The 18,816-nt window shown below is 35.8% G+C and overlaps 1 protein-coding gene across 6 annotated transcripts in view; it reads left to right on the top strand.

Annotated features, from left to right (window-relative positions):
- LOC128558937 (FERM domain-containing protein 5-like) overlaps nucleotides 1–18,816 on the top strand; it is a 121,475-nt gene that overhangs the window by 73,004 nt on the left and 29,655 nt on the right. For all 6 annotated transcript variants that reach the window (XM_053549325.1, XM_053549327.1, XM_053549324.1 and 3 more), the window contains exons 4-9: nucleotides 6,692–6,770; nucleotides 10,894–10,991; nucleotides 13,286–13,406; nucleotides 16,514–16,601; nucleotides 17,817–17,905; nucleotides 18,337–18,400. In XM_053549325.1, the coding sequence (XP_053405300.1) occupies nucleotides 6,692–6,770; nucleotides 10,894–10,991; nucleotides 13,286–13,406; nucleotides 16,514–16,601; nucleotides 17,817–17,905; nucleotides 18,337–18,400 (539 nt within the window). The remainder of the gene's footprint in view (nucleotides 1–6,691; nucleotides 6,771–10,893; nucleotides 10,992–13,285; nucleotides 13,407–16,513; nucleotides 16,602–17,816; nucleotides 17,906–18,336; nucleotides 18,401–18,816) is intronic.

Raw genomic sequence — 18,816 nt, 5'->3', positions numbered from 1 at the left:
AGTTTATTAAGAAACCTTTCAGAAGGCTGAAAAGGTTAGATATGGCAGTATGAAATTTAAGAAAATGGCTCATCATGGAGGCAGTTCTTTTAGTGTGTGCACACTTTTGGGTTATATATTTAGCAAATACCCTTTTACATAGATCAATTTCTAACGTTTCTAGAGTTTGTGATATAAAACTTGATAATTTCTTTGGTTGTGGTTGGAAAATGTAGAGAATTTGTTTACAGTATTAAGGAAATACAGTTCATATAAATAAAAGCGAATAAAATCTTGCCAAAAATGGCTGCCTCTGATCTAATATTTAACTGTTCATAACTTCTTCATTTTTAAACCGATTTTGAAAATCATTTCTCTTACTTAAATGAAATAAGAATACCTATCAGACAGAAATAACAATTAAACACCTTTGCTTTTTACTTTAAAATCTTAGTTTTGCTTTCACCATAAAATGCAGTGGATGCTGTGTTATAAAATTGTTTGGAGATCAGTCTCGGAATGATGCTTTGTCATTGGTCTATTTCAAAAATGATCTGACGATCAACCAATTGAAGCTTGAGTTCTGAGACTGGTACCCTAACTCAATTATAAATAAAAAAAAAAACATTTGGCACAGATGTTAAGGTTTATTATGCCCCCCCACCCTAACCACCTGTCCATCCGTCGCACTTCATTTCCTATCAATAACTGGAGAACCATTTGACCTAGAACCTTCAGACTTCTACCTTTACCTATTATCTTTCATAGGGTGGCAGGGTGGAGTAGATGACCTCTATTGTTTTTGGGGTCACTCCATCAAAGGTCAAGGTCAATGGGGCTTGAACATGAAAAACCATTATGATCAATAACTTGAGAACCTCTTGACCCAGAATGGTGAAACTTCATAGGATGATTGGACATGCAGAGAGGATGACCCTTATTGATTTTTGGGTCACTCTGATATAAGTCAAGGTCACAGGGGCCTGAACATGGAAAACCATTTCCAATCAATAACTTGAGAACCAGTTGACCCAGGATGTTGAAACTTCATAGGATGATTGGACATGCAGAGTAGATGACTCCTATTGATTTTGGGGTCACTTTATTAAAGGTCAAGGTCACAGGGGCCAGAACATGGAAATCCATTTCCGATCAGTAACTTGAGAACCATTTGACCTAGAACTTTTAAACTTCATAGGGTGATAAGACTTACAGAGTAGAATGACTCCTATTATTTTTTAGGTTACTAGATCAAAGGTCAAGGTCACAGGGGCCTGAACATGGAAAACTTTTTCCCATCGATTACTTGGGAACCACTTGACCCAGAATGTTGAAACTTCATAGGATGATTGGACATGCGTAGTAGATGACCCCTATTGCTTTGGGGTCCCTTGATCAGAGGTCAAGGTCACAGGGGCCAGAACATTGAAAACTGTTTCCAATCCATAACTTGAGAACCACTAGGCCCAGAATGTTGAAACTTAGAGGGATAGTTGGACATGCCAAGTAGAAGATCCCTGTTGCAGCCAACCATCAGTGTCTCTGACTTTCGCTCCTGTCCCCTATTGACTTCTTGCCTGTTACTGCTATGCATTGGGGGAGACATGCGCTTTTCTACGTTTTGTACATTATTTACAGTTAGGAAGTGTGTGAGGAATTATTTTATTTAATAACATGAAAACATGTTTTTAGCTCCTTAATGCTCATTAGTTTGTCAAAAACATGTCCAATAACTAGGAAGTTTATTGGGTTGTGTTTATTTACAGAACCAAAAGGTGACAAAATCTACACTTTCCTTTGTCATCTTTAGCAAGCCTTAAAATAGAGCTATCTCTTTCAATAAACATGTAACCTGGTGATTGTCGCATGAGAAAATTACATTATTTTTTTTGTGTGTAAAGTTCTCCTTCCCAATTTAGATATGCTAGAAATATGTAACATCCCAACAAATGATCACACCATAAGATAGTTACATTGAATTTGGATCAACATTAATGCAATGGAATATTGAGGTGAAATAAAATTAGATATGAAAATAATTATATTATCTGTTACACTAAGCAAATAGTCACCATCTTGTCCAATAATCTGCCGAAAGTTCTGTTTTGTCTTGCAGCTTTTCCTGTCTTTCTGTCCCATCTGTTCACACCTTCCATCTGCACTGTTTTCTTAATTAACTCAAAAGCAATTGAAGGGATTGAATTAAATGGACATATCAGGTTGATCCTTGGAGGAACTGAACTGTAAAAGAAACGAAATTCTGCCATCTGTACTAATGAGTTATGTCCCTTTCTATTGTTTTGTTATTTTGAGACCAGTCATAAACCCCAGCATCTGATTGGTTGATTTTGAACAGATGTTTGAAATTGACCAATAGCATTGTAGCATGCTGGGACTGGTTTCCAAACATGGATAAGGTCTTTTGTTGATGAAAACCTTGGTCACAAACAAAATCCTAGTTTTTGAACTTATTTAGAGTTTGTAATGTCAGTATGTTTGAGGTGTTAAGTGAATTAAGACTCTCTTCCTTGTATATTAGTCAGGTCTCTTGTGAGAGTTACCAATTACGGTGGACAATACATTTCCGCAGAACCATTTACATTCAGACTTTTAATTATCTATTTTTAGAGCATCTGTGAAACTGTCATGACCAGTTTGCATGACAGTGCTAACTGTCTTATTTAGTTAACGAGTTACTGATTCCAATTACTGGAACTAGCACAAAACTAACACAGGTGACTTTGTTTGTCGATCAGTTGATGGGTATAGATCAATGAGAAGAGATGTATAAACATCTATTCTTCAGTGACAATTATTGGTCTCAACGCTGTATCTTTGGAGAGAAAACCAATTTTGTTGTCTAATAAAACTGTTCGTTTATTTGACACATGGTATTTCTTCCTTGATTAAAATAGTACAGCCAAAGATGGAAATATATTAGATCTATCACTTTTACTTTCTATGTGTTATCAGTTTTCATAATAAGCGGCAGTTTTAAATTTGTGTAGGCTGCCTGAATGTTGACAAGCTGAAATTTAGACATCATTTTCCTGAAAATGTCATTTTTTTGCTCCTGATGGTGGCCATAGCAACCGTATTTTGAATAACAACTGACAGTAGTTTTGTTTGACAGCTTCTGCTGAATATGTCAATTGAAAAGAAGAGAACATTTTGAATTGTCATGGTAGACATAGAATTATATAATTTGTTTCTTATGAACACCTCATTATTGATATGTCAGTCAAAGAGAAGAAAATTGTTGACGATAGACATAGAATTATGTAACTGATGTTTTCAATGAACACCCCATTCTGGATATGTCAGTTAAAAGAAAGAGAAATTTTACATTTTGATTTGTCGTTAAGAGATACGGAATTATATAACATTGGTTCACATCCTGGGCTGTATTTATCCCTAATTAATGCCTGAAACATAGGCTTATAAGAATGGAAAATATTCAAGTTGCAATCATTATGTCTCCCACCACACAGTGGTGTGGGAGACATATTGATTTACTCCAGTCTGTCTGTGTGTCTGTGTGTCTGTCTGTCACAAAGCTTGTCCGCACTCTAAGTCGAACATTTCTCATCCAATTTTCACCAAACTTGAACAAAATGTGTTTGACCATAAGACATCGGCCAAGTTCGATAACTAGCCAAATCGGTCCAGGCGTCTTGGAGTTATGGCCCTTGAATTACCAAAAATCGGTCTTTTTACTCTTGTCCGCACTCTAATTCGAATATTTCTCATCCAATCTTCACCAAACTTAAACAAAACGTGTTTGACCATGAGACCTCGGCCAAGTTCGATAACTAGCCAAATCTGTCCAGGCATTTTGGAGTTACGGCCCTTGAATTATCGAAAAATTGGCCTTTTTACTCATGTCCGCACTCTTAATCGAATATTTCTCATCCGATCTTCACCAAACTTGAACAAAATGTGTTTGACCATAAGACCTCGGCCAAGTTTGATAACTAGCCAAATCGGTCCAGGCATTTTGGAGTTACGGCCCTTGAATTATCGAAAAATCGGCCTTTTTACTCTTGTCTGCACTCTAAGTCGAACATTTCGAATCCGATCTTCACCAAACTTGAACAAAATGTGTTTGACCATGAGACCTCGGCCAAGTTCGATAACTAGCCAAATCGGTCCAGGCATTTTAGAGTTACGGCCCTTGAATTACCAAAAAAATCCGTCTGTTTACTCTTGTCCGCTCTCTAAGTCGAACATTTCTCATCCGATCTTCACCAAACTTTAACAAAATGTGTTTGGCCATAAGAGCATACCCAGCTTCGATAACTAGCCAAATCCACCCAGGCACTTTTCATTTATGGCCCTTGAATTACTGATTGGATCCACTTATCCAGACCATCTAATTGGATCCACTCGTCTAAAACATCTAGAGAAACTAACATTTTTCATCATCTAAGGGGCAGTTGTGGGAGACATGCGCTTTTCTCAAAAGCATCTCTAGTTTTATTTGTACCATTCTGTATACACTGATGAAACTTTACAGAGCCTTTTATATTGGCAGAATGCACAATCATGCAAAGTTTCATTACTGTCTATGCAAATTTAAAGATGACCGAACAGTAAGAAATCTTTCGATGAATACAGGCACTGTGTGAGTTGTATGTTCTCAGTGGTGACTGACTGAAGAAAATTAACTCTAGGTTATCTGCCCTCCACCTCCGTACTTGTACAAAATCACTACTTGGTTTAATTTCTTAGTGCCATGATATAATTGAAATGCTTTGGAAATACTGAATTAAACCCAAGAAACAGAACTTGTCAAAAAAATGTTCACAGGCCCTTTTATTCACATCTACGTTATAGTCTAAAGGTTAAAGTGTTTTTAATGCAAAATATATTGTGGATGTTTTTGCACTGAAAACAAGATTTCAAACTAAAGATGCAAAAGAAAGCCTACAAAAATTTTGTTTGATTGATTTATACGTATCTCGAGTCTGAATTTTCCGATGTAAACTGTCGGAAAGTTGAAGTGTTAGAGCTGGATAAACATTTGTACAGTCTCGTAGGCTGATCGTTCTGTCACGTAGGTCAATAATCAGGAAGATATATAGGGATTTGATCAATTTCAGCAGCCATGTCACTGTCCACTGACGAGGTACTATGATATCTTTGTTATTTGTGGCAGACTTGTTTACATGGTTGTGTCAGTATACGAAGTTCAGTCCCAGTTAAAATGAAACAAATGACATCCATTTTAACTGTAAAAGGTCCAGATCAGGAAATTGAAATATTTTGCAATATAACACAAGTTGAAAAAGAAAGGAACTTTATATTATAATTCTAGGACTGAAAGAAAAACTGTTGTACATTTGTAATTCACTAGATTTAAAGAATAAGATATATGACTGTCTTACAGCCGAGTGTCAGAATATAACACACTTAATAATAGAAATTGCCTAAGAACTTGACTGTATTGGACTTGAGACAGGAAGGACAAGGAATACGGACAAGGAATACTGTTAATAAGAAATATGTAGTTTAGTAGCATCTGAGTTTAATCCTTATTTACTGATTAAATGTATTATTGATAATGGTGTCCATTATCTTTAAAATGTGAAAAGCTGATTTCTTTTAACTTGGAGTCTTTGGTCAATTAAGAAGAACATCAGAACTCCTTGGTAACGAAAGAAAACATGAAATGCATTAACTGTTATCTGTTTTTCCGCTTGCCAAACAGTCTTGCCTTATATAGGATTGATTTTGGATTAAAGACAACTGCTTCCTGATTAAAAAATACTGCCAGGAAAAAAGAACTTTCTATTGCATTTGTTCCATTAAATTGATGAATTGATGAAATTGAGCCCATTTTTATACCCAGGGGTGATTTTAACTTACAGATTGAGATGTTGCATTTCTAGACACAGGGTTAAGCATATTATTACATCAGGAATTATAGCCAGATTCATTCATTCAAGTAGAAAGAAAAACTTGTTTAGGAATAAATGAGTTGAAGCAGTTGTTCAGAAATCTGTCTTCTGTGGAAAAAGGTTAAATTGTTGGAAAATAGGTTGGGAAATAAGATAAACTGTTAGGAAATAGGTTGAACTGTTGGGAAAAAGGTTAAATTGTTGGGAAATAGGTTTAATTGTTATGAAAAAGGTTAAATTGTTGGTTTAGTGAAACCCTGCTTGCTTGAGCATTGATGGATTGACATTAGGGCTCGGACTCAAGTCGATATGGTCCATGGCTGTTTTCCTTATACTTCCTGTAATTGGGTTGTTTAGGATCGTAGATAACTCTAGTATTTTGCTAATCCTTTTGTGTTTTACTGAATTATCCAAACTGGCATGTCTGTTTAAGCATCATATCATCTTCTTCATCAAAATGATTGCAGATTTTGTAAAAGGATCTCCATAAAACATGACATGTCAAAATTTTGTTGGAAGTTTATAAGTTGTCAAGTTCTCTTGGTGGGATGATACCAGTAGCATCCTGTGAAATCATGTTTAGAGGGGAGACAACTTTTAATGGACCTTATTTGCACTGTCCACAGAATTGAATCAGAAGGTACACAGAAATTCTCAGGTAATTTCTCCTAAACAATGGAAAGCCCTAAATTCTTGTCACCACAAAATTTTCATTATGACCAAAGACCATGAAATTTTATGCCAACAAAGTAGCATGACTTTGCAGTATTTTGTTTTATGCTCCATATTACCTTTGAAGTTGTTTTTTTCAGGAGTGAGTCCCTGTGTTCTCTGTTTTCGAGTGAAGTTTTATCCAGAAGACCCCATGAAGTTACATGAAGAGATTACAAGGTACTATACTCACTGTTCGCCAAAATTAAATCCACCACTCCCATGCATTGTGGATAATAAAATCCTATCCAAGGTTGATATTTGTCCCAAAACATGGAAGTTTTTGGACACATCTCAAACAGATGGGATTTCTTTATCCGCAGCTAAATGGGCTATGTAGATTTATTATGCCCCCCCCCCTGCGAAGTTGGAGGAGTATATTGTTTTCCTGATGTCGGTCGGTCAGTCTGTAGACCAATCCGTTTCTGGATGATAGGCCTAGAATCATAATAGGGAGGTTGATCATGACCAGAAGATGACCCCTATTGATTTTGAGATCAGTAGGTCAAAGGTCAAGGTCACAGTAATCCAGAACTGTTAAGCTGTTTCCGGATGATAACTCAAGAACCCTTAGGCCTAGGATCATGAAATTTGATAGGGAGGTTGGTCATGACCAGCAGATGACCCCTATTTATTTTGAGATCAGTAGGTCAAAGGTCCAGGTCACAGTGATCCAGAAGCGGTTTCCGGATGATAACTCAAGAATGGTTGGGCCTAGGATCTTGAAAGTTGATAGGAAAGTTGACTGTGACGAGCAGATGACCCTTGGTCAAAGGTCAAGGTCACAGTGTCCCGGAATAGTTAAACCGTTTCTGGACGATAACTTTAGAATGCTTGGGTGTAGGGTCATGAAACTTAATACACTGTATTAAGGTTGATCATGATCAACAGATGGCCCCTATTGATTTTGAGGTCAGTAGGTCAAAGGTCAAGGTCACAGTGACCTAGAACAGTTAAAGCATTTCCAGACGATAACTTGAGAACACTTGGGCCTAGGATCTTGAAAGTTGACCCTGGTCAAATGTGGTCCGGAATAGTTAAACAGTTTCCGGACGATAACTTTAGAATGCTTAGGCTTAGGATCATGAACCTTGTTAGGGAGGTTGATCATGACCATCAGTTGAACCCTATCGATTTTGAGGTCAGTAGGTCAAAGGTCAAGGTCACATTGACCCAGAACAGAAGAACTTTTTTGCCAAATAACTAGAGAATGCTTTGGACTAACATCACATTTGATATGGAGGTCACTTATGACTTGTAAAATGTCTAGTGCACAGACCAAACAATTTCTGTTTCTTCTGTAGTTACTGAATGCATCAGTGTGGTGGGGGCATTTCATGTTCTACAAGCTCTTGATATTATTTATATATCAACTAGTATTTAACATTAGAGATAACTCAGTTTGAAAAAGAACACTAAAAGGTTCTTTCTTTATAGCTCTCTTGAGCAGGGGTGCTTGCGGTGAGCTATTGTGATCACGCACTTTCCGCTCTGTCAGCATTTTGCTTCAAACAGCGTATCTTCTGAAACCAGTTGAAACTTTAAAAGTCTTCTTCATCAAAACTGCAAGGCTCATCCCTTTGATATTTGCTATGTAACTTTGTCTAGTGGTACTTCTACCAAATTTGTTCAAACATGCCCCAGGGGACCAAATTGGCCCTACCCAGGGGTTCACTTGTTTACATATTGTATGGGAAAAATTGACTAGTGTAAGACAAGCATTATGTAACATTGGTATCTTATTTGGAAAACATTGTCCCTGGTTTTAAAATGGACAGTGGGGTCTCATGGCAAAGTGAGGAAACCATCCAGCTGGGTTGTGGAAGCTCAACAGTTCTACCTAGGTGTTTGCCTGTGCCTGAAATAATGCCTGTAACCCTTACCCTGCTAAATTTCTATAATGAACTTGTCCATTTCTCAATGTGGACAGTACCATTAACTGTTAAAGGGGGTGCTAAACAAAAAGACATTGACTGAATGGCGGACAGTGCAGATCTTGATCAGACTGCACGGATGTCCAGGCTGATCATGATCTACGCTGGTGGCAAAGGCAGAATCAGTCATGTCCAGCATGATAAGGGGTAAAGGCACTGTAAGTCTTCTCCCACTATTGAAAGCTAGAATATGGCAGATTAAGTACGTCACTTAACCATGAGGGCATGTGCTTTAACCCAGTGTTTGTCACAACATTGCACCTTTGTTTCGACAGAGACAAGCTTTTCAAGGAAGTATGATTAAAAATCATCATCAAACTTTCCATAGAACTTCAAAGTTTTTTTTATCACCTTGAGGATATGCTTATCTGATCTGATCAGGCAATCCTTATTATTCAATTAATTTCTCATTTTTCTCTCACTTGAGTATTCAATATTGCATGCTGTTGTGTTACTCATGAACAGTTTCAATTTTTTTTGTTATAAATTACCTTGAAGTGTTATTTGATATGTTGTTCTGAAGCATTTTTGCAACAAAAAGTTCCAAGGCTTCTGAGCAACATGCCTTATTAGAAAATTTTTTAAGTAATCTCTTTAAATTTGCTTGAATTTAGTCAGCTGTATGCAACCAGTAATATCTGCATTGCAGTGAAACAACTATGAAATCATTTAATATTAGTTGCAGAGTAATTTTTAGCTCGACTATTCGAAGAATAAGTAGAGCTATCCTACTCACCACGGCGTCGGCGTCACACCTTGGTTAAGTTTTTTGTACCAGTCCACATTTTGACAAAGTCTTTTGAGATAAAGCTTTGAAACTTTCAACACTTGTTTACCATCATCATGGCCAGTTATAGGCAAGAGCACATAACTCCATCAAGGATTTTGGCTGAATTATGGCCCCTTTTGACTTAGAAATCATGGTTAAGTTTTTCGTACCAGTTCATATTTTGACAAAGTCTTTTAAGATAAAGCTTTGAAACTTTCAACACTTGTTTACCATCACCATGTCCAGTTATAGGCAAGAGTACATAACTCCATCAGGGATTTTGGCTGAATTATGGCCCCTTTTGACTTAGAAATCTTGGTTAAGTTTTTCGTACCAGTTCATATTTAGACAAAGTCTTTTGAGATAAAGCTTTGAAACTTTCAACACTTGTTTACCATCACCATGTCCAGTTATAGGCAAGAGTACATAACTCCATCAAGGATTTTGGCTGAATTATGGCCCCTTTTGACTTAGAAATCTTGGTTAAGTTTTTCATACCAGTTCATATTTTTTGTAAAGTTTTTGACATATGGCTTTGAAACTTTTATCACTTGTTTAGTATAATAGTCTCTATCTGTAGGAAAGAGAACATAACTCTGTCATCTATTTTGGCTGAATTATGGCCCTTTTTGGACTTTGAAATTGGTTCTGTTTTCATACAAGTCCATGTTTTGTCAAAACTATTTGACATAATTATGGCTTTTAAACTTTGAACACTTGTTTATCATTATGATTTCCATCTGTAGGCAACAGTACATAACTATTTTGACTGAATTATGGCCCTTTTTGGACTTTGAAATTGGCTCATATATTGCCATTTAGTGCAAGACTTATCGAAATCAAAGTAATACAGGAACATTGTTTGTCTAATCTATTTATTTCTTTTGTCTGAATATCCGTGGAAATATTTTGACCCCATTCTTCAATCAATTCTTCGAATAGTCGAGCGCGCTGTCATCAGACAGCTCTTGTTAGCTTGACTATTCAAATAAAAGGGGAGCTATCCTACTTGCCCTGGCGTCGGTGTGAGCGTGAGCGTCACACAAATGTTAAAGTTTGCATACCACCCCAAATATTTTCGAAGTCCATTGAGATATTGCTTTGATATATTGCATACTTGTTTACCATCATGACCCCAGTCTGTAAAAAGGAGGAGGCAACTCTATCAAGCATTTTGACTGAATTATGGCCCCTTTTCGACTTAGAATATGCTTATTGTAATGTTAAAGTTTGCGTACCACCCCAAATATTTTCAAAGTCCATTGAGATATTGCTTTTATATTTTGCATGCTTGTTTACCATCATGACCCCAGTCTGTAAAAAGGAGGAGACAACTCTATCAAGCATTTTGACTGAATTATGGCCCCTTTCGACTTAGAATATGATTGTTGTAATGTTAAAGTTTTACTCATAGCTTATATTATACTATCAAGCACTGAGAATAGTCGAGCGTGCTGTCCACTGACAGCCCTTATTGTATTTTGGGGTAAGGGGATTTTATGGCTGCCTCAGTAGATAAAATACAATACATGTCAGCTACATGATATAAAAAATTGTACATCTGAGACATATTTAAACTACATATATATTTTTGTCACAGGTACTATCTGTTCCTCCAGTTAAGAAGAGACTTGCACCATGGGAGATTACTGTGTTCACCTCAGGATGCAAATTTACTTGCCGCATATATAATACAGTGTAAGTGTATATTTCTGTCACAGGTACTATTTGGTCCTCTAAATATGAAGAGATTTGCACCATGGGAGATTTCTGTGCACATCTCAGGATGCAATTTTATTTACTGAATGTGTCATACAGTGTAAGGAGGGCAAAAAAGATGTACTGTATAAAAATAAAGGAGAGGCTCTTGCTTGTTTGTCAATTCTTTATGTTAGTTATGGATGATTGGTATTATTTACAATTTATAGTAATTAGCATGATTTGTTTATTTACAAAGCACAAGACTTAGACAATTTTGAGAAAAAGATAAGGAACAACATCCTGTCACGACCTTAATGCTCCAGTTTTGAACCATTTTTAGCTCGACTTTTCGAAGCAAATGTAGAGCTATTGCACTCGCGTCGGCGTCTGCACTGGTTAAAGTTTTTGATAATGTCAGATATCTCTGTTACTATCAAGGCTGTTGACTTGAAACTTAAAATAGGTATTTTATTTTACTATCAAAGTCTACACCAGGAGAAACTATCCCTACAACTCTGGTTTGGATTTTGACAGAATTATGCCCCTTTTTAACTTAGAATGTTTGGTTAAAGTTTTTGATAAAGTCAAATATCTCTGTTACTGTCAAAGCTATTGACTTGAAACTTAAAATACTTATTTACCATCAAAATCTACACCAGAAGAAACAATCCCCATAACTTTGATTGAATTTTGACAGAATTATGCCCCTTTTTAACTTAGAATTTTTTGTTAAAATTTTTGATAAAGTCAAATATCTCTGTTACTATTAAAGCTTTTGACTTGAAACTCAAAATAGTTATTTACTATCAAAGTCTACACCAGGAGACACAATTCCCATAACTCTGTTTTGAAATTGGACAGAATTATGCCCCTTTTTAACTTAGATTTATTTTTTTTAAAAACTGATAAAGTCAAATATCTCTGTTACTATTAAAGTTTTTGACTTGAAACTCAAAATGGTTATTTTCTATCAAAGTCTACACCAGGAGACACAATTCCCATAACTCTGATTTGAATTTTGACAGAATTATGTCCCTTTCTAACTTGGAATTTTTTTTTACTGGCAAAGCTCTAATATAGAGTCAAGCACTGAGGAAAGGTGAGTGGGCTGTCTTACGGACAGCTCTTGTTATTAGCTCATCTGAACCAAGTCCTCAGAGTGAACTATTAGTATAGGAGGATGGTCAGGCATTCATTGTCGGTTGTCAGCATTTTTACTTAATCAACTACTTGTCAGAATTACACCAGATTAGGTCTGTAACATGCTTACAAGGTCCCCTCTTAACTTTGTTCAAACAGGGGAACTTGGTCTCTTTTTAGGGACTGTTAGAGCTGAAAATAGAAAACCTGCAAACAGCTTGAGCTCCGTTGATGTGTTGCAACATAAAAAATGAATTTATCCTTTTATCATTGGACAAACTGGTCAATGTTTTATCTTTTAAGGCATGTAACAACTTCAACAGACATTGATATAATCCTATCCAGAGATAACCAAATTGATATATATCTGAATTAAACTTACCTAATTATGAACTTCATGCAGTTTTAGCACAGACATATGACCTAAGTACCTTGATTTATTATGCATATTTCATAAATATAATACATTACAAAATCTTTCTAGATCAATTTTTCCAAATTCATAGATTAGGTGTTTTTGAAGTCCTTGTGTGTAACAGAACATTACCCTTTCTTAAACAGAATGTTATGGCGTGGTGCTAAGTTTGAAAACCTGGTTTTAAGGAATTTTCACATTTCTTGTTGTATCCTTATGTTGTTAAAGTAGAGTTTAAAAATTTATACGAATGGCATTTGAAGGGAAGACATTTGAAGTGCTATGAAAAAAATTGATTTAACGATCTGTAACTTTTTGTTGATGTTTAGTTTTTATCATGTTATTATATTGCAGAATGCACAAACTTACAAAAACACCTGTAGTAATTTCTGTTAATAGAGAACTTTTTGCAGAATTATCTTTCAGTTTTGATTAGCACTGCCTGATTGGACAAGAGTGGAAAACCCAGATGATAAAAATCAGGAGAAAATGTTTTCTGTGAAGTAATTTAAATGAAACAGGAAAACCACAAATAAACTTGTTTTAACTGTATGTTCATTTTCAAAAGTTTTCTACTTCCTGTTTATAGCAATCTGAGCCAATCTCTATCCCTCTTTTATAATTCAATAAATACTGGAAAAGGACCCTTTGCTATGCAAAAGAAATGAGGTGAACATGACTGGATTTTGCTGAGGACAGGAAGTGCCTTATTTCGTATTATTTCTATTTCTTACAGCTGAAGTAGGTGACTATGACCCCCAGGACCATCCACCCGGCTATGTGGCAGAGTTTAAAATGTTACCCGGCCAGAACATACAACAAGAGCAACAGATCCATGACCTTCACAAAACACTTGTGTAAGTACCCATATACTTCCTGTAGACTGGTATTTGTTGTTGGATTTCCTGTACACTTTGAAATTAAGGTTTGGTATATGAATTAACTAATTCTTAACTAAATTGCTTTTGAAATGCAAAGTTTATCTCAATGTCATAAAACAACACGCTAGTTGAATTTGAGGTTTTTGTCATTTCTTAGATAAAACAGATACCAGTACATAAGAATGAAGAGTAACTGTTATATCTGAACTATTCACCTCAGAATATTGAGATTAGTTGATGAAATTACCAGATATTTATACCCCCACCAAACATGTTTGAGGGGGGTATATAGGAGTCAGTTTTGTCGCGTTTTGTCCCGTCCCGTCCCGTCCCGTCGCGTCCCGAAATCTATTATCTCAGTTATTACCAAATGGATTTGATTCAAACTTAAAATACATGTTCCACCTTATCACCCACATCATGTGACACAAGGTGCATAACTCTTGACACTAAGTTTTCATGAATTATGTCCCCTTTTACTTAGAATTTAAGGTTAATTTTGTTGTATTTTCACTATATCTCAGTTATTACTAAATGGATTTGATTCAAACTTAAAATAGATGTTCCACCTCATCACCCACATCATGTGACATAAGGTGCATAACTCTGATACCATTTTTTTATGAATTATGCCCCTTTTTACTTAGAATTTAAGGTTGATTTTGATGTATTTTCACTTTATCTCAGTTACTACTGAATGGATTTGATTCAAACTTAAAATAGATGTTCCACCTCATCACCCACATCATGTGACACAAGGTGCATAACTCTGACACCAAGTTTTCATGAATTATGTCCCCTTTTACTTAGAATTTAAGGTTAATTTTGTTGTATTTTCACTATATCTCAGTTATTACTAAATGGATTTGATTCAAACTTAAAATAGTTGTTCCACCTCATCACCCAGATGATGTGACATAAGGTGCTTAACTCTGACATAAATTTTTTATGAATTATGTCCCCTTTTACTTTAAATTTAAGGTTGATTTTGATGTATTTTCACTATATCTCAGTTATTACAAAATGGATTTGATTCAAACTTAAAACAGATGTTCCACCTCATCACCCACATCATGTGACACAAGGTGCATAACTCTGACACCAATTTTTCATGAATTATGCCCCTTTTTACTTAGAATTTAAGGTTAATTTGATGTATTTTCACTATATCTCAATTACTACTGAATGGATTTGATTCAGACTTAAAATAGATGTTCCACCTCATCACCCACATCATGTGACACAAGGTGCATAACTCTGACACTATTTTTCTTGAATTGTGTCCCCTTTTACCTAGAATTTAAGGTTAATTTTGATGTATTTTCACTATATCTCATTCTGATTGGCTTAGAGCCAAAGGGAAGTAACCTTTTTTTAACCTTTGTACTGAGTTTCTTCCCCTTAAATTCCAGGAATTAGTCTATTTTTAGAAATCCTATTTTTAGATTTTCAATATTTTAGGTATTTTTCTAACTTTTTTATTATAAGTCCTATGTAAAAAGTAAAAACATTTTTCCGTGGTAACATGGGTCGGTAAGACACTTTTTTGTATTCACTTTTAATGTATCTCTAATATTAGAGATTTAATATATTTACTAGTATTACTGTACTAGTATTATACTAGTATTACTTATATGATGAAGTACTCCAAAGTATTTTTAAGATTCCTTATGGTTGCCATTCTTCTGTGACAAGACCGTATGGTGGGGGTATGAGTCACTTCTGTGACAGTTCTAGTTCTGATTGAAATGAAAAGCATATCATATCAGTATGTCTCCTATCTCAGGTCATTTGTGGAAATATTTGCATAATTTTTGACAGTAGTCGCTGATGATCTAAGACAGATTGACACTGTAATTTGATACAATCTAGCGTTTATAGTCAGTTTAAACCTTGTTTCGGATAGAGGTCATAGAATGCAATCTTCATTATAAGAAACAGAAAGGGAGGGAGTGTAGTGACTGACCATGGACTCCTGATGCTAAAAATTCCACATCAAAGCCTCTGTTCAACTTAGTTTTTTTTTACCTACTTTTCTATGCAGCTCTATATAAGTTGGCCTCCTGATAACACTCTTCATGGTGGAGAGGCTGGGTATATTGTATATGCTGCTCATAAGATAGGAATTAATATTCAAAATTTTGAAAAATGCCTGGCATGAGGTTGAAAAAAGATCTATTGGTAAACATTAATTTAATTTACCTCAGTTTTAGAGATAGGTCTCACAACTTTTCCTCGCTACATGTGATGACTGCTTCCTAGTTGTCATGTCTTAGAAGGGATTGTAGAGGCTTTGCCTGTCCGGATATGGTTCTATGACCTCCCGATCAGAAGTCAAGACACTTTATCCCTGACACTTTGTGCCTCCCTGTTTTAGATTTATAATTGATACTTAAGTAACATGTGTCGATGGTTAAGTTTTTTGGTTGTCAGTAAAAATATCCCTGTCCAATTAGCTTGAAATTGTAACAGTTTCTGAGCTCATATCGCAGAATAACCAAGAAAAAAATTTCATAAAGATTTGGGCACGGGAAAGGCCATAATCTGAGTGGTGTATAAACGTGACTGCATCGCACTCTCACAAAACATTTTATATTGAATTCCAAGATTTGCTTGCCCACAAATTTATCAGTTGTTTATGGCAGAAATTAGAAAAAAAGCATATCTGGTCAATAGTTCTATAAACTAAAACATTTGCATAATTCTTGACAGATGATCAATTGGCTATGATCTAGCTTTTAAAGATGATGTCTGTGGTTTGTTTAATAGTTCTGCTGTCAGATGTCAAGAAATAAGCTTTCCAGAATTTCATTTTAGCGTCATTCCAAGTCGGGAATAGAAGTGTAACTAGAATATTTACAGATTGCCATTGTAACAGTACAAATGTTATAAAAGACTTTGGCATATGTCAGTGCTAGGTGCATTTTTCATTGCCATTAATGAACAGACTCAATCCAACCTAGTCTGTTGTTAATTTGCTTGCTTGTGTTCTATGCTTCCAAAGAATCTTCTTACAGATTTAATGGGCTTTCATTGCATTTTTGACACAGATCTTATACTCAGTTACTTTATTTTGATTCTAGGGGTCAAGTACCTGCAGAAGCTGAGGCGAACTTCCTCAAGAAAGCAGCGTCCCTCGACACGTACGGTGTGGACCCACATAAAGTAAAGGTGAGCATTTCTGTCTTTTTTCTGCTCCTGAAGTTGGGCATATTAAAATCGCACTGTCCATCTGTCAGTCCATGTGTCCGTGTAAATTCTTGTCCAGACTGTTGCTCTGCCATCCATGAAGGGATTTTAAAATTACTTGGCATAAATGTTCATCATAATGAGACGACGTGTCATGCCCAAGACCAAGACCCCTAGCTCCAAGGTCAAGGTCACAGAGGTTAAAGGTTAACAGGGTCTGTTTCGTGTTTGGTCCATAACTCTGCCATTGATAAAGGGATTTTAAAATTACTTGGCACAAATGTTCCCCATAATGAGACAACGTGTCGTGCACAAGATCCAGACCCCTAGCTCCAAGGTCAAGGTCACACTTAGAGGTTCAAGGTTAACATAGTCTGTTTCTTGTCCAGTCCATAACTCTGCCATTGATGAAGGGATTTTAAAATAACTTGGCATAAATGTTTCCCATATTGAGATGACTTGTCCTGTGCAAGACCTAGACCCCTAGCTCCAAGTTCAAGGTCACACTTAGAAGTCAAAGGTGTTTCTTGTCTGGTCCATAATTCTGCCACTTATCAAGGAATTTGAAAATAATTTGACACAAATGTTAACCATATTGAGGTGTGTCACACTTTTGACCCAGGTCTCTCGGGTCAAGGTCACGAAATGATGTGTGATTTTTTTTTTCGCAGACAACTGTAACATTCTTGGGCACGCTTCGGAGGCATTTGTCACCAATAGTGACAGCTCTTGTTTTTATTGTTCTTTTCTATGCTTCTGGCCTCCTTGGCCAAGTTATTTAGGTCTTCCAATTAGTTGACCCTTACCACAGTGGGTTTAAGTCCTTCAGAGGTTGGTAGTTCTACCTAGGCTCGTACATGAAACAATAACATGAGGGGCAGCTGGAGTCTTCTTCCAACATTTAAATCAGAAATTAAAATACAAGGAAAAGAGAAAACTGGTGTTTATATTCTATCAAAGCTTTAATAACCTTTTTCTGCTTGTTCTTTTTTACATGTATTTGTATCTGTCTTCAGAGTTGAAGATTTATTTAGTTATTTACACAGTACTACCTAAGTAAAACATGAAAGCTGACACATAAAATTGCATTCATGAAAAAGAATTGAAAAGTTTGTACAATTTGACCAGTACGAATTTGTCACTGCATGGAACTGACTGTTAGCACCCAATGTTCTATTTCTATCCATGTTGTTTCAGGATCAGAAGGGTAACCAGATGTACCTGGGTGTGACACATCAAGGTATCATGACCTTCCATGGTAGCAGACGTACACAGATTTATAAATGGTAAGAGATTTTTTATCAAGTTTGTAAAAAGAAATTAATGAAAACACTTGTGAAGAAATTATTGCACAGTAGTGTAATGTTAGTACGTATTGGTTAGGTATTAATTTTAGCTAATTTTATGCTTGCTTTCATTTTGAAAAAATATTTTCTTTTGAAAACATACTTACTTTTATGGGAAAAATTATTGCATACATGTTCTTAGACTGTTTAAAACAATAGCGAAATTTTAGTCACACGAAAAAATGTGAAGTCAAAGTCTTCTTTGAGACTTTTTCACAGGGAACTTCTCTCTAGTCCAAAATAGTTCGTCTTGACAGCCAGCGTGATTTGTGTCTACGGAAATAGTGTAGCAATTGGAGAGCTTGTGTTATGTAGACAGAAAAAGGGAAACTAATACTGATTTACATATATCTGTTTTCTCAATTTTGCAGGTCTCAGATTAAAAAGTTGGCCTTTGAAGGAAAGACGTTCATAGCACATGTGAACATGAATGAGGTGAGATATATTTACTTCTGATTTAGGACCCGCTGTTATAACTTGAAAATTTATATTACATTGTAAGACAGGTTGCCGTGACAACATGTAAGCAGCTGTGTAATAATATTCTTTGTATAACAGTAGGTGTCTGCTGAAATAGTCTGATGAATTTAATCAATTTGCTGTCTGCATGTAAGTCTACATGCTTAAAAACAAAAATTTTCATCTTGCAAGTTGAACCTCAGAAGGTTATTAATAAAGTCACTCCACTTTCAAATTAAAGAGGCAATCTTGCTAGTATGTTGTAAGATTTGGCCAGCAACTACTCTGCAGCTGCCAGGTTAAACTCTTATGGAATGATATCAGATGAAAGGCTTTAAATGGATGCTTTTTAACATTTTTTTTTCTAGAAAAAGGTTGTAAAAATTCTATCT

The sequence above is a fragment of the Mercenaria mercenaria genome, chromosome 8 (genome assembly GCF_021730395.1).
Source record: "Mercenaria mercenaria strain notata chromosome 8, MADL_Memer_1, whole genome shotgun sequence".
Taxonomy (NCBI): domain Eukaryota; kingdom Metazoa; phylum Mollusca; class Bivalvia; order Venerida; family Veneridae; genus Mercenaria; species Mercenaria mercenaria.
Note: the sequence above shows the minus strand (reverse complement) of the source record. Positions and strands in the feature narration are given on the sequence as shown.